This window comes from Dermochelys coriacea, chromosome 7 (assembly GCF_009764565.3).
Source record: "Dermochelys coriacea isolate rDerCor1 chromosome 7, rDerCor1.pri.v4, whole genome shotgun sequence".
NCBI lineage: Eukaryota > Metazoa > Chordata > Testudines > Dermochelyidae > Dermochelys > Dermochelys coriacea.
This window is the reverse complement of record NC_050074.1, coordinates 38,265,651-38,280,325: the sequence shown is the minus strand read 5'-3', so window position 1 is coordinate 38,280,325 and position 14,675 is coordinate 38,265,651. Positions and strand designations below refer to the sequence as shown.

The 14,675-nt window shown below is 38.2% G+C and overlaps 1 protein-coding gene across 2 annotated transcripts in view; it reads left to right on the top strand.

Moving 5' to 3' along the window:
• Window positions 1–14,675, top strand: part of SYN2 (synapsin II) — a 393,703-nt gene that overhangs the window by 199,057 nt on the left and 179,971 nt on the right. For both annotated transcript variants that reach the window (XM_038410236.2, XM_043518660.1), the window contains exons 2-3: window positions 7,641–7,698; window positions 9,762–9,853. In XM_038410236.2, the coding sequence (XP_038266164.1) occupies window positions 7,641–7,698; window positions 9,762–9,853 (150 nt within the window). The remainder of the gene's footprint in view (window positions 1–7,640; window positions 7,699–9,761; window positions 9,854–14,675) is intronic.

The window sequence follows — 14,675 nt, the reverse complement described above, 5'->3', positions numbered from 1 at the left end:
TCAGGAAAGAATTGTCTATAGTATCTTAGAGCCCTCCCCATCTAGTGGCCCATCAGGGATATTTGCTCCTAGTAGTCACAGATTGCACAGATATATATATATACCATTGTAGACTTCATCTTACCATCCCCTCCATATCAAGCTCAGTCTTGAAGCCAGTTAGGGTTGTTGCCCCCACTGCTCCCCTTGAAAGGCTGTTCCAGATCTTAACTCTTCTGATGGTTAGAAACCTTCAAGCCTAAAATTGTTGATCGCCGTTGATATCTGTTTGTTCTGGTGTCAACGTTGAGGCTTAACTTAACTCCTCTCCCTTCCTGGTATTTATCCTTCTGATGTATTTATAGAGAACAATCATATCTCCCCTCAGCCTTTGTTTGGTTAGGCTAAACAAGCCAAGCTCTTTGAGTCTTCTCTCATAAAGTAGGTTTTATATTCCTCTGATCATCCTAGTAGCTCTTTTGTGCACTTGTTCCAGTTTGAATTCATCTTTCTTAAAAATGGGAGACCAGAATTGCATATAGTATTCCATATGAAGTCTCATCAGTGCCTTGTATAATGATACCCACACTTCCAACTAGAAATACTTCAGATTCTAGATCACATTAGCCTTTTTCATGGCCACATCACATTGGCAGCCCATAGTCATCCTGTTATCAACAATACATCCAGGTCTTTCTCATCCTCTGTCACTTCCAATTGTCTCTAGCTTACAGGAAAAATTCTTATGGTTGGTCTCTAAGTGTATGACCTTGCACTTTGCACTATTAAATTTCATCCCATTTCTATTATTCCAATTTTCAAAGTCATTCAGATCTTCTTGTACGATATTCTGGTTCTCCTCCATATTGGCAATAGCTTCCAACTTTGTGTCATCTGCAGTTTTATTAGCACACTTCCACTTTTTGTGCCAAGGTCATTGGTCCGAAGACTGATCCTTGAGGAACACCACTAGTAACCTCCTTCAGTCTGACAGTTCACCTTTCAGTGTGACCATTGTAGTCTCACCTTTAACCAGTTCTTTATTCACCTTTCAATTCTCATATTAATCCCCATCTTCTCCAGTTTTACTAATAATTTCCCATATGGAACTGTATCAAATGTTTTACTGAAATCCAGGTAGATTAGATTTACTGCATTTCCTTTGTCTAAAAAATCAGTTATCTTCTCAAAGAAAGAGATCAGTTTGGTCTGGCACTATCTACCTTTTATAAAACCATGCTGTATTTGATCCCAGTTACTGTTTACCTCAATGTTTTTTACTGCTTTCTCTTTCAAAATTTGTTCTAAGACTTTGCATACAATTGAGGTTAAGTTAACAGGCATGTAGTTTACTGGATCAGTTTTTTCCCCTTTCTTTAAAATAGATACTATATAAGCAATCCTCCCATCATAGGAATTGACCCTGAGTTTACAGCTTCATAAAAAACCTGTGGTACTGGGCTTACAATTTCATATTCCAATTCTTTTAATATTCTTGGATGGAGATTATCCAGGCCCTGCAATTTAGTCCCTTTAAGATGTTTGAGTTTGACTTCTACCTCGGATGAGGTAATTTCTACTTCCATATCCTCATTTCCATTAGCCGCCCTGCCATTACCCCTAAGATCCTCAGTACCTTTATTAAAAATTCAGGCAGAGTATTTGTTTAGGTGCTGGGCCATGCCTAGATTATTTTTAATCTCCACCTCCATCTCAGTGCTTTGCGAGCCCACTGCTTCTTTCCCTGTTTTCTTTTTATTTATATGTCTTAGAACATTTTACTATTGGTTTTAATTTCCCTTGCAGGTCCAACTCTGGTTGGCTTTTGGCAATTCTCTCTTTTTCCCTATACTTTCTGACCTCTAAAAGGTAGCTTTCCTTGCTGATCCATCCCATCTTCCATTCCTTGAAGCCTTTCTGCTTTCTCTTAATCACCTGTTTGAGATGACTGCTCATCCAGCTTGGTCTGCAATCCTCACCTTTCAATTTTTTTCCCATGCTTGGGATGCTGGCTTGTGATAGTTTCTGCAGCTTTGACTTAAGGTAATTCCAAGTTTCCTCCGCATTCGATTCTTGAGTTCTTCAGTCCAGTCCATTTCCCTGCTAATTCTCTTAATTATTTTAAGTTTGTCCTTTTGAAATAAAGGACCCTAGTTGCAGATCTGTTTTTGTTTATCTTTTCATTTATAGGATTAAGTCCTTACACTGTAAATGTTCAGGACAGGGGCCATGTCTTCCTCTATGATCTGTGCAGTGCTCTGCAGTTGTTGGTGCTAAACAAATAACACACACCAGACAAAAATGAGAAAAGCTAACCACAGTTCTGTGTTTTGGAAACTGCCTCACCACTGTTTTTTCTCATACATATTTTTTCTAAGTGACCTCTACTCTAGGTTTATAAGTATTGAAATGTAATGTAAAAATGACATTAGTCAGCAAAACTGTAACTAAAAAGAATGTGTGTAGAGTTAGCACAAGTTAATGATGTTAATAAAGAAGCACAAAAACGATGTACTGGAGTTCCTAACAGCATTAGGTGGTTTTATTATTTATTACTATTAATATTATTTCATTTATATTATTTTAGCACCTAGGAGCCCCAGATGTGGACAAGACCCTATTGCACTAGGCACTGTACCACCACAGAACAAAAAGAGCTCTTGTCCCAGAGAGCTTATAGTCTAAGACAAGAAACAACAAATAAATACAGACAGACCAGTGCAGGAGAGTATAAGGAATCAATGAGATGTTAGTGGTCAGCAAGATAGAAGAGGGTCAGATTTTCTGAAGCACTCAACATTGGCTTAACTTTCCCCCACTGAAGACAACGGCCAATGTCTTCATTTGGGGTCAGAAGTAGACCAACAATGAGGGCTTCTGAAAATCTCCCCCTAATTACCATTTATATCATTTTAAGCCTTATTTCTGCTTTGCACACATGTGTAACTTCATGCACTGCAGTAGACTCAAAGAGACTACTCACATGTACAATGTTAAGTTTGAGCATAAAGTTTGCAGGACTAGGTCCCTGAACTATATTTTTAAAGGTTTCAGAATAGCAGCCGTGTTAGTCTGTATTTGCAAAAAGAAAAGGAGTACTTGTGGCACCTTAGAGACTAATAAATGTATTTGAGCATAAGCTTTCGTGACCTACAGCTCACTTCATCGGATGCATTCAGTGGAAAATACAGTGGGGTGATTTATATACACACACAGAGAACATGAAACAATGGGTTTTATCATACACACTGTAAGGAGAGTGATCACTTAAGATGAGCTATTACCAGCAGGAATGCGGGGGGAGGAAGAAAACCTTTTGTGGTGATAATCAAGGTGGGCCATTTTCAGCAGTTGACAAGAACGTCTGAGGAACAGTGCGGGGTGGGGTGGGGGGGAGAAATAACATGGGGAAATAGTTTTACTTTGTGTAATGACCCATCCACTCCCAGTCTCTATTCAAGCCTAAGTTAATTGTATCCAGTTTGCAAATTAATTCCAATTCAGCAGTCTCTCGTTGGAGTCTGTTTTTGAAGCTTTTTTGTTGAAGAATAGCCACTCTCAGGTCTGTAATCGAGTGACCAGAGAGATTGAAGTGTTCTCCGACTGGTTTTTGAATGTTATAATTCTTGACATCTGATTTGTGTCCATTTATTCTTTTGAAGTTATACTTATGTCCAATGATCTATTGTTTTCTATGCGGAATAGATGTTAAAATATAGAGTATGTCTATCCAAGACCTCTGCGACTTAGACTTCAGTCTTAAATAGTTTTAAAATCTGAACATTGATGATATGTGCAACCTTCTCATTCATCATTATGTAACAATTGCATTAATTAGCTAATATAAGAGTTTGAGTGGTGACTTACAGTTATTGGAGGCTGGACTATTGTGGCTTGCAAAACTGACTCAGGAAAATGCATGTATCTTGATATTGTCCTTTTTTTCCCCCCCAGAAGGGAACCCTGCTATTCTTCTGTTTAATCAATACCTTAGTTTGGGTTTGTAATCAGGGCCAGTTTTCATGCTTTCTTGCTCTATAAGGGATGCTTTGTGATATGATAAGGTGCTATAGAAATGTATATTCCTGTTTCTATAATTTGAGGGTCCAATGCAATGTTCCTGTGTTAAAAGGAAAACATTGCAGGGCTTTATTTATTCAGGTGGTGTTCGCAGTGGTGGTGTTGTAGTCATGTTGGTCCCAGCATATATAAGAGGTGTAGGTGAGGTAATATCTTTTATTGGACCAACTTCTGTTGGTGAGAGAGTCAAGCTTTTGAGCTTACATAGAGCTCACCTGAAGAAGAGCTCTGTTTGAGCTTGAAAACTTGTCTCTTTCATGAACAGAAGTTGGTCTGATAAGATGTTACATTACCCACCTTCTCTCCCTTATTTATTCAGCATATTTTTAAATTTTCACTACTTCATTTATTGCTGTTGCCAAAGCTGCATAGCTAGTACTGAATTCACATTCAGCTGCATCTCTGACAACTATATTGCAGAGTTGTGTGATTTTAAATAAGTGAGATTTTACCCAGAGTATGAAATATGTAAATATTTTTGCTCATTTTCAGAAGATCCTGTATGTAAGTGCTGATGATCACAACTTCAGTAGAGGACATTAGTATTAATACCTGTCCATTTCCTGTACATTACGTTCTGGCAAGCAACTGTTTATACAGTGAATTTAATAGAGAAAGAAAAAAGTATCCATCATTCGTCTCCCCTACACACTTGCGCATTACACTATCAACACTGAGTTGTTATTTTTTACTTTCTTTTGATGCAGTATGTTTTGTTAATCTGACAGCTAACAATACTCTTTAAAAAAAAAAAAAAACCCTGGTTTAGAAATCCTAGCCTTGGTCTCACCTTATTTCCACGGAAATGTGTCAGTAGCTGTGATGGAGAGATTCACACTCTGCCAAAAGTGATAAGACTATGAGAATTTCCAACTGTACTTAAGCAAAACTTTGTAAATAAACCACCACCACCATAGTATGAGCTAATTCTTTCCACTCCCTTTTTTTACTACAAGAACATATATTTAATAATTGTCTTAAGAAATGTGCAGTCATGTAATTTATGTTAGGATGCTGGGAATAATTAAGGTAGGGTGGTACTACATTTTCTGTGATTTGAGGGGTAGTTAAATTTGAATTAGGTCCTAGTGCACAGTCAATAAACAAATTAAAAATTGCCCAGTGTTTAGTCATCTGATACTAGGGATCCATGGCCATAATGTATGTTTTAGTGAGATTCAGAGCAGACTCTCTCAGTGTACAGTAAAATGTTGAGAGCATGTATGTATGGCACATTGCAGTTTTTAGTGCTACTATGGAATTAAGTCACTTTAAGTATTTCCAGTTCCATCATGTATAACATTTGTTGTCAGGCTCCAGATGGCATCACTTAGCACTTACTATTACTGTTTATTTTCAAAGCTGAAGTCATTTGTTGAAATGTGAATCATGCCAGAGATCAGTTGTTTAATGATTGCCTCATCCAAAGGATGTTTAAAAAGAAAAGATGAATCTAATGGACAGTATTTAACCTAAATTGAGATGTAGTACATGTGCCAATATATAAAATAGATCCCAGTCATCTAGAGAAATAAATGACTCCTGCTGTTTCTTTGAAAGATGAACTTTAAAAAAAACTTTTAGTTCCATTTCCTCAGCCATGGAATTAATCAGTTCTTGGCATTTGTTAGAGAAAACAATGTGAGACTGGAGATATCTTTAAATGGTCTTTTGAAACTTATTCATAAAGCTGAATCGTGTTATAAACTTATATTTCAGTATGCCAAAAGGCAGACTTGTTGTAACATTAATTTCTGGAACCAACGTAGTTCTATTTAAATTAAAATCATTTTATACTGTATCACATATCATGTATACCTCATCCATTACTGAATAGAACCCCTTCCTGCTCCTAATGAAATCAACAGGAGTTTTGCAATTGGAGTCTGTGGAACAGGAATAGGCTTTTAGCATTTTATAAAGGCTAAATCCCTAATTTTCTAATGGGAACCTGTCTGGACAATTAAGCTACACACTGTTGTACACCTGAGATCTTTTTCTGAGAAGCTGTGCACCTGTGGCTATGTTCCGCATCTTTTGAAAATCAGGCCTTCTGTTCCAATATGTACCTGTTATAGTTTTTTTCCAGGACTTATGGGTTCCTTGGATTTGCTGTCATCTTCTCGATGATACAGTACATTAAGACAACCTGAGTTTGCTTTGCTACTGTGGCGAAGTTTCAGAGAATAATTGGGACAAGGTTAATTAATTAGCTGCTTGCTATACAAAATCCATTTCATAATTGCTTTCTCATTAAGAAAGATTTTAGTGGAATAAGTATTGTTGTGGCAGGTGTAAGTTAAACAATTTATCCCAAGTTCTTTTTCTTATTGTGAAAGCAGGTTTTGACTCTTGGGAAGACATTCTGTGGTGGTGTGGTGGGTTATGTAGTGGGAACTGCTTGAGCAGCAGAAAAGTTTGATCTTTGTTTAGAGTCAGTTCTTGAGGCAGAGTTGTTCCTTGAGAGTCAGGGGATTGGTGTTGAACTGAGATGCCTATACAAAGTCATTGCTATTTGATCATCTCATTTCAGGACTTGTATATGTGTATAAATAAAGCAAATAACATTTGGAATATACCCAGACTCTGCCTTTCTGATTTCTCCTCCACTAGAAACTAACCTACAAGGCCCACTCAGCAGAGGTGCAACACTGATTTCAAACAAGACACTGATGTAGGAAGAAGGAGGAACAGTATTATAGTGTTGATATATGCCTTTGGTTTTCTTACTTTAAGAGCTATGAATATAAAGTTCTAATTGGAATCCAAGGCATAAAGTTTTTGAAATAACTACATAGGCTATTTAAGAAATAAAATTAACAGTCTTCATAATAGAAGACTGTTTAGGATGCCAATTTGAAGTAAAATCCTCCTCCAAAAATATCTTCCAAAAAAAAGCAAAGCTAAGTAGATAAACAACAAATACAGAGGAACAAATTGTCAAAATGTGTTAGTCCTATTTTGTCTCTAGTAGAATATAAATATATTTGAGGTAGGGTAGGTTGATATGATAGTGTTGTAAATTGGTCACCCAGATGTTCATTGAGTGCCACATCTAGGGTCATCACTGAAAGTTCATTTAAAAGGCAGATCACAACTCTTTGACCTTTTGAGCAAGATTTTGCAGAGTTTGTCCTAGAATAGGCTTCTGAGTAAACTGAGAACATAAGATTGACATGATTCATTGTAGGGCCCTTGTTTGCATAAAAGTAAATGGGATTTTGCCATTGTCTCTAATGGAAGCAGGATCACATCTTGTTGTCAGTAACCATTTTATTATTATAATATATATGTATTAAATTGTGTTATAACAACAACATTTGGGATACCTCTTGTGGTGGAAGCAAACTGATTTTTCTATGTACCATGATGGAAAGAAAGAGAAGAGGTGGCTGGTGTGAGAATATGGGTATGTAAAATAGACCAATGTGTAATAATCTATTATGTATATATATTTATAATATACAGAAAATCATTTGAAAACTAAACCTGGCTACTGATTATTGTTACATGTCCTTTCTCAAGTACACTAATTTGCATGTATTACTGTACATAACTTAGTGACATTTTTCTTTTTCCAGGGTCAAGTGCTTTCGTGGGAAAAAGGTCCATGGGGAATATGACATCAAAGTTGAACAGGTAACTAAACTATTTACTCTAGATGTTACAAATATTTATTTATCATTTTCTATATAGTCCCTTGAAAATTGAGAGAGTGTAAGGGTTAAATAGCATGTGAATTTGCTAGCTCTTCTTTATGGAATTTCTTAAGCAATGCCAAAAGCTTCATGAAAATTTTGCTACTGTTAAATTTTGTTGTGAGTTATGAATGTGGCAAGATCAAACTTATTTAATTGGTGGGATACTTGGGGGGGGGCTTAAGTGCCCACCCCCCATTAACTGTTCTAATGTCCTTGTGGTGGTGACATGGCACATTATAGTCCAGTGTCATGATTCTAGTCCCTTCACTGCTATGCCTGATCATCCCAACCCTTGCTAAGGCCCTGGGATGCAGCCTCAGGAGACTGCAATAAAAATTTCAAGTATTCATTTTCATTTTAATGCAGCTCTTACTAGAGTATCCTCATAGCTTTGCATAGTGGTAAAAATATGAAATGATCAGAAGGGTTAGCTACAGACAACTGATTTCCCAAAGGATGAGTGGGACTGAATGTTGGCTTTTTCTGGTTCTATTGCCGTCTTAATTTTAAAATGTACATGTACCCCAGTGTAGTTTTAGTACTTCTAAAATATGGGGTAAAGCCATATATATCTGGAGAGCCTTAGAAGATTTATACAGATTTCACTTGAATTGGATTTCTGAAAAGGGCAATAAACACATTCTTTGCGTGCTTTCAATGACTGTTTATAAAAGGAACTGTAGCCATGAATCTTTTCCATATTTTGTTGTCACTTAAAAGGGATTGTTTTGTCTCTGGAATCTTTGAATAAGGCCCTGAGAGAACAAAACATCACGAGCCAGGTCCTCAGCTAATGTAAATCCAACATAACTCTACTGACTTGAATGTAACCACATTGCTTTATGCCAGCTGAGGATCTGATCCACATTTTTAACTCAGAAGCATGGAAAGTCTTGTGGGGATCTGCAGGAGTGTTGTTGGGGTTAGGGAAAAGGGAGGCATATTATCTGGACCTAAAAAATTGTTCAGATATACATCCAATCCTGTAGTTCAGGTCACACAAGCAGTACCCTTGTGGAGTAAGGTTGCCAACTTTCTGATTGCAGAATACCGAACAACTGGCCAAGCTCTGAGGCTCTTACACAGGGTTTACTCAGGCAAACTTCCATTGATTCCAGTTTTCAGTGAGCCTTCTGATGCTTTCTGTATTGGTATCTGGGACAGCAAAGATGCCTTCATTTATCCAACCAAAAGACTATAGCTGGGGGCATTTAAATTATTCTGCTGTGTAGTGTTATAATAAAGAGCTGTAGGAGTCTATGTAGATAAAAGACACAACATAAATGAAAAACATCCTGTCCTTTTATTTCAAATAACTGAGGGATCACAATGTCACTTTACTCACGAACCGTATGGAATTGAATTATTGTCCTTGTAAATGTCACATTTCTAGTGTGTGAAAATATCTTTCTAAGAGAAATTCTGCATTTGTGAATCATGACTGTATAGTGTTGTGAGTAGGATACTTGATGTGGAACCTCTTTAGAAGAAGAATAAATGCACATAATACAGAAAAAGTGTGTATATGTAGGGACATTGATACACATGCTGTAAGCAGGTGCTCTGTTTACATATGGTATTTGCCTCTAATTCATAGTTTGGTAATATGGTTTCTGGAAAACATAGGCTATAACTTTAAGTAGTCTCCCTATTAATTTTCCACTGAAATACCACACAGAGCAAAAATAAATATCAACCCTTTGATATAGAGATGAAGAAGGAAATATGCTCATCCTGTGTATGAGCCCCAGATAGGCCCTTACCATGGATATATTCATGCTGTAGCCCATTTTTTCTTTTAGTGTGTTAGAACTGTGGCAAACTTGTGGTGATGTGTATGTGCCAGACTTTTTTAGGTGAGAAGTATTTGTTTTCAATACTAGTTATGCTTCATTCACAACATTGGCAATTAAACACTAATGTTTAAAATAAAGAGAAGGAAGTTAGTTAAAATATGGGTAAAATAAAAGCAGGTTGACTTATCTGAGTCTTTTTTCATAGGCACAATTTTCAGAGATCAACTTGATAGCCCATGCTGAGGGCAGTTATGCCGTAGACATCCAAGCATTCCGTAATGGCACCAAAGTTGTCAGGTAAGTTTGAAAAACAAAATAAACAAACAAAAGAACACCTGAATAAAGCATAAGAAGATGTAATCCTTGAAGGGAAGAATTAACTGGAATTCCTTAGTAAAATGCCTGAGTCAGAGGAGATACCTTTCTCTGTAGCTGTACATGCCCACATGTGGTATCCCCACTACAAGGAATTCTGATTCATGAGACAGGCTTCAAATACTCTGCAGTCAACATCAAGAAAGAAAGCAACCGGGCAGTGTGATGAAACCTAGTTGTGACACTTGTGTGTGAGCAAGTATAACAGTGAGCTGACAAAGGATTTCTTCAGTAAATTGTTACCATTGTTATGGGTGTGGCAACCTAATGGAATTGCAAGGATAGTGTAGAACTAGAACTACCTAGCATTGAAAACTTTAGTTTGTTTCCAGTTTTCTTTAAACATTCCTTCTTGTCCCCATAGATTAATTATTAGATTTGTTGACACTATAATGAAGTGAATTCCACATTGGGCCCAGTGCAGGATCAGGACCTAAATGAAAACAGATCATCTATTGTAATATGTGCATGGCAGTGTACCTGTACAAATATTTTCTTTCTGTTTTGAAGATGATTGAAACATCACTGATCAGTCACAAGTACTGTATTATTGTGAATTGTTCTCTGTGGAGTTTGAAGAGTGTCATAAAGGAAAAATGGTTTTCCATGCTGAAATCTAGTATAAACTCCCCACTTACCCCAGAGCAAACTTTTTCAATTGAAAGCCTTTTGGGGCTGGAACTATGTCATCTTATGTGTCTGAAAAGCTCGTATCCTACCGCAGGAACTACTGCATTGAAAATAATGATTGTTTTACTATGTTTATTCTTTTTAATTTTATTAAAACATATAACTATGTTTCTGCTTACATCCTTTGTCATAAATAAGTAAAAAACCATGCAACTCCTATGGCAGTCTTTTGGTTAACTATATCTCACCCTTTTTTTAAACTCCACTGTCTGAAGCCTTTTAAATATTTGGACCAGTGTAGATCATTTAGAATCATAGAACCATAGGGTTAAAAGGGCCAGGGTCATCTAATCTAACCCTCTGCCAAAATGCAGGATTTGTGGTGTCTAAACCATCCAAGACAGATGGCTATCCAGACTCTTTTTGAAAACCTCCAGTGAAGGAGCTTCTATGACTTCCCTAGGCCGTCTGTTCTATTGTCCTATTGTGCTTGCAGTTAGGAAGTTTTTTCTGAGATTGAATCTAAATCTGTTATGCTGTAGTTTGAACCCATTGCTTCTTGTCCTGTCCTCTGTGGCAAGAGAGAACAATTTTTCTCCATCTTTTTTATAGCAGCCTATAGGAATGCAGAGGTACACGGAAGTGTGTTCTTTAAATGTTCAGCTGACAAGAAACCTCATTTAAGCCACTTTTTAGTGTATGGGCCAGATAACAGGATGTGCACCATGTGCCTTTGTTTGCCCTAAGTCAATCTCTTAGAAGATGGATACAGGAAGAGCTCCACTTTCAGGGTGAAACAGTGGCCCATTGAAGTCAATGGCAACAATTCCCATTGACTTCAGTGGAGCGAGGACTTCACTGGTAATATATACAATGAGATTTAATAGCAGTTTTTGATTTCTGAATATTCAGACGAGAAAACTTATGTTTCGGTAGTACTTGCTAATGTGATTCAAAGGGAACTTTTAGCATAGCTTTGCAGAGCAAAATGTCACTTTCTGGACAAAATCATACATTTTTATGTATTTTCCCAAGAAAGAAACTTTCCATTTTGTAGGGTTTACCAGGAAGATTTTTTAAACATGCAAAAGCTGCCTTTCATTTCACAAAAAAGGGAAAAAAATTCTGGAAAAAATGGAAAAACATTTGTCACAAAGCATTGAGATTTTGGGGTTCGGGAGGCTTTGTGCCAGTGGTGAGCATTGTGCACACACTTCTATATATGTATATGCAGTCATGTGTAGACTTTCTGTCCAGTATCAATTACAGAACTGTAACTCACTCTCTCTATTCTGATCAGAATGCACCAATGCCTTACGTTCCTTCCTTTAAATCTCATGCACCAGAGTCTTCAACTTAGAGGATGTGGGGTGGAGGGGAGACTTAGGCAGGGCCGGTTCCAGGCACCATCTCTCCAAGCAGGTGCCTGGGGCAGCATTGAGAATGGGACAGCAGTCCGTATCCCGCGGTGGCAATTCAGTGGCAGCCCTGCTGCTCTTCTGGGCGTGGCGACAATTCAGAGCCGCCCTGGATTTAGGTCAGTTCCATCTAGGGTCGGTTCAGAGAGCTTACATTTTAAAGGGGCACTTCCTGTTCTTTCTCTAAGTGCACAGTACATTCTGAGATGATGTGTAATCCCTCATTGGTCTTCCCCTTTTTGTAAGATGAAGGTGCAGACTCTCCCTTGCCCTGGGTGCTCTGCAAAAATAAAGGAGGATCAGTAATCCTTCAAGTGCTTTTACCCATTCCGTGCCAGTAAATTGAATTTCTTTACACGACACATACTTCAGTGCACTTGACATTCCCCACTGAAACCTAGATATCCCATTCTCAGGACTACCCTATAAATACCCTAAGGATTACTTGATAAAAACAAGCATTAACTTACCAGTTTGTAGTCCAGTCTACAATGCCATTTCACCTAACTACTAATCTTTGAAATGTTGCTCCAAACAAATTTTGCCATATACTTGGAAAACAGTGCAAGTGTCCAGCTCACCATAGTTTAATTGCTTCAAGCTAGTCACTGATTTGTCTAGACATGAAATTGAGTGTGGTTGGGAATCTGTCACTAGCGTGTCACAGGAACTTATTCTAAGGAATGTTATGATTCTAAACTAAATATTATGATTCTACGTCTTCTGCTTCCCTTCACCTCCAGCATTGCCAGTACCTAAATTTCAAGGTTTCAGTTGCCTCATTTACTAAAGAGTAGTGATGAGTGTAAGATTTTGTTGGGTTTAGTTCTGAATAAACATCCAGAAACTCAGATGCTTAGCTGAACCATCAGAACTAGGAGCAGACTAGGGATGTGAATATCGTTCAAAAAGTTAATTGTTTAAACAATTTAAAAATATTTCATTTAAATGGTTAACCAATTAAAGGGCTGGCCCGCATGGCTGGGGCTGGGGCCAGGGCCAATCCAGCAGGGGCCAGTTGGAGCTGGGGCCGGTGCGGCTGGCTGGCGGTTAACAGTTGAGGTGGGTTAACCGATAAGAGTAATGCTTATCGGTTAACATTTTACATCCCTAGAGCAGACCCAAACCAAAACCAATGGATCTAAATACTTTGGGGTATATGAAATCAGAACCCCCATCAATATCTGAATTATGCCAATAGCCCTTATCTTGATAATGAACCAAGCCAAAACACAGATTCAGATATCACCAATCTCTAAAAGACCTGATTCCAGATTCCACCATTGCAACTTCCAAGCATCTCTAATCCAAGCCTTTTGAATTCTTTCTCAAAATCAGGTTGAAAATTTGCTGAGAATAGACAAGTCTAGTTCCGTTTCCATCACCAGCAGTAAATCACATATGAGCAGGCTGCCTCAAGGTGTTTCATCACTTCTTGTCCTAGCTGGGGAATGGAAGTGGAGAAACCTCATTGGAATATTTCCAAATCTGACAGAGGTTTGGTTTTAGTCTGGTTCTTAACATATGATTTTTGCTTTTATTTTTGCCCATTTCTCCTAAAGGCTCAGTTTTCAGTAAACTATGATCCAACAGCGCTTAAGACTGCACATGCTGTGCTTCCCTGAACTGTATATTCTTCTCAGTCTTTTTTTTCATGGAAACTGTTAAAAAGGGATGGCGGCACTTCATTATTTTCATGACATGCCAAAGCTGTCTGTAGTCTCCTGTTCACAGGAGTCAATGTAAGGGATGGTGTAAAGGGACTTCTGGAAGCAAAGGGAGAGCTGCCATGAGGTGTCATCTGGGAACATTGTTCCTCATTGCCCCTCTCCTTGGTGTTGTGAGGAGCCCTCAATACCTGGCTGGACAGCAAGGCATATTCCTGACCACGGAGCTCTGCCTTCTGCTCTGCATGTATCACAGGAGCAGAATTCTTGCTCAGGTGTTCCTAAAGCTGTGCAAGTGGAGCCTAAGACAAGCACTTGCCTCCCCCTCACATGTTGAGTGGAAGTGCTAATCTGATCTGGCTTCAGGGGAATGGAAGCACCCCACTGAAGGCCTTCCCAGAGGGACAGAACAGGAGCTGTTTAAACCTTTATCCCCAAAGAGGGGAGAGGGAACATAAGTTTTGTAAACGGACCTTTCAGTGTAACAAAAATAATGCTCTAATCAGAGTGCTGCAGGCTGGGCACTTGCTATTTTATTCAACTGAACTACAAAATGTATGGTGGGGGAGGGAGAGACTGGGGGAGCCCACTGACTAATAGGTAGGAGAGAAGGTGGAGCATGTCTCAACCCTTTAAAAAGAAAAGGAGTACCGGTGGCACCTTAGAGACTAACAAATTTATTAGAGCATAAGCTTTCGTGAGCTACAGCTCACTTCATCGGATGCATTCTTTAATACTTTGTAATACTTTTTAATACTTAATTCTTTAATACCCTTTAATACTCTGAATAATCCAGGTAACCCCATGCTGATTACTTTACTACACTACAAGACCAGTCTCCTCACTCCCTTCTAGCTCCCAGATAGGAGAGGGCGAAGGAAGGCGGAAAGAAACATATCAGAGGTTAAATGTGGATCTGTTCTAAAAAGCAACTGTAAAAATAACAACAGGTTTCAAAGTAGCAGCTGTGTTAATCTGTATTCGCAAAAAGAAAAGGAGTACTTTTGGCACCTTAGAGACTAACAAATT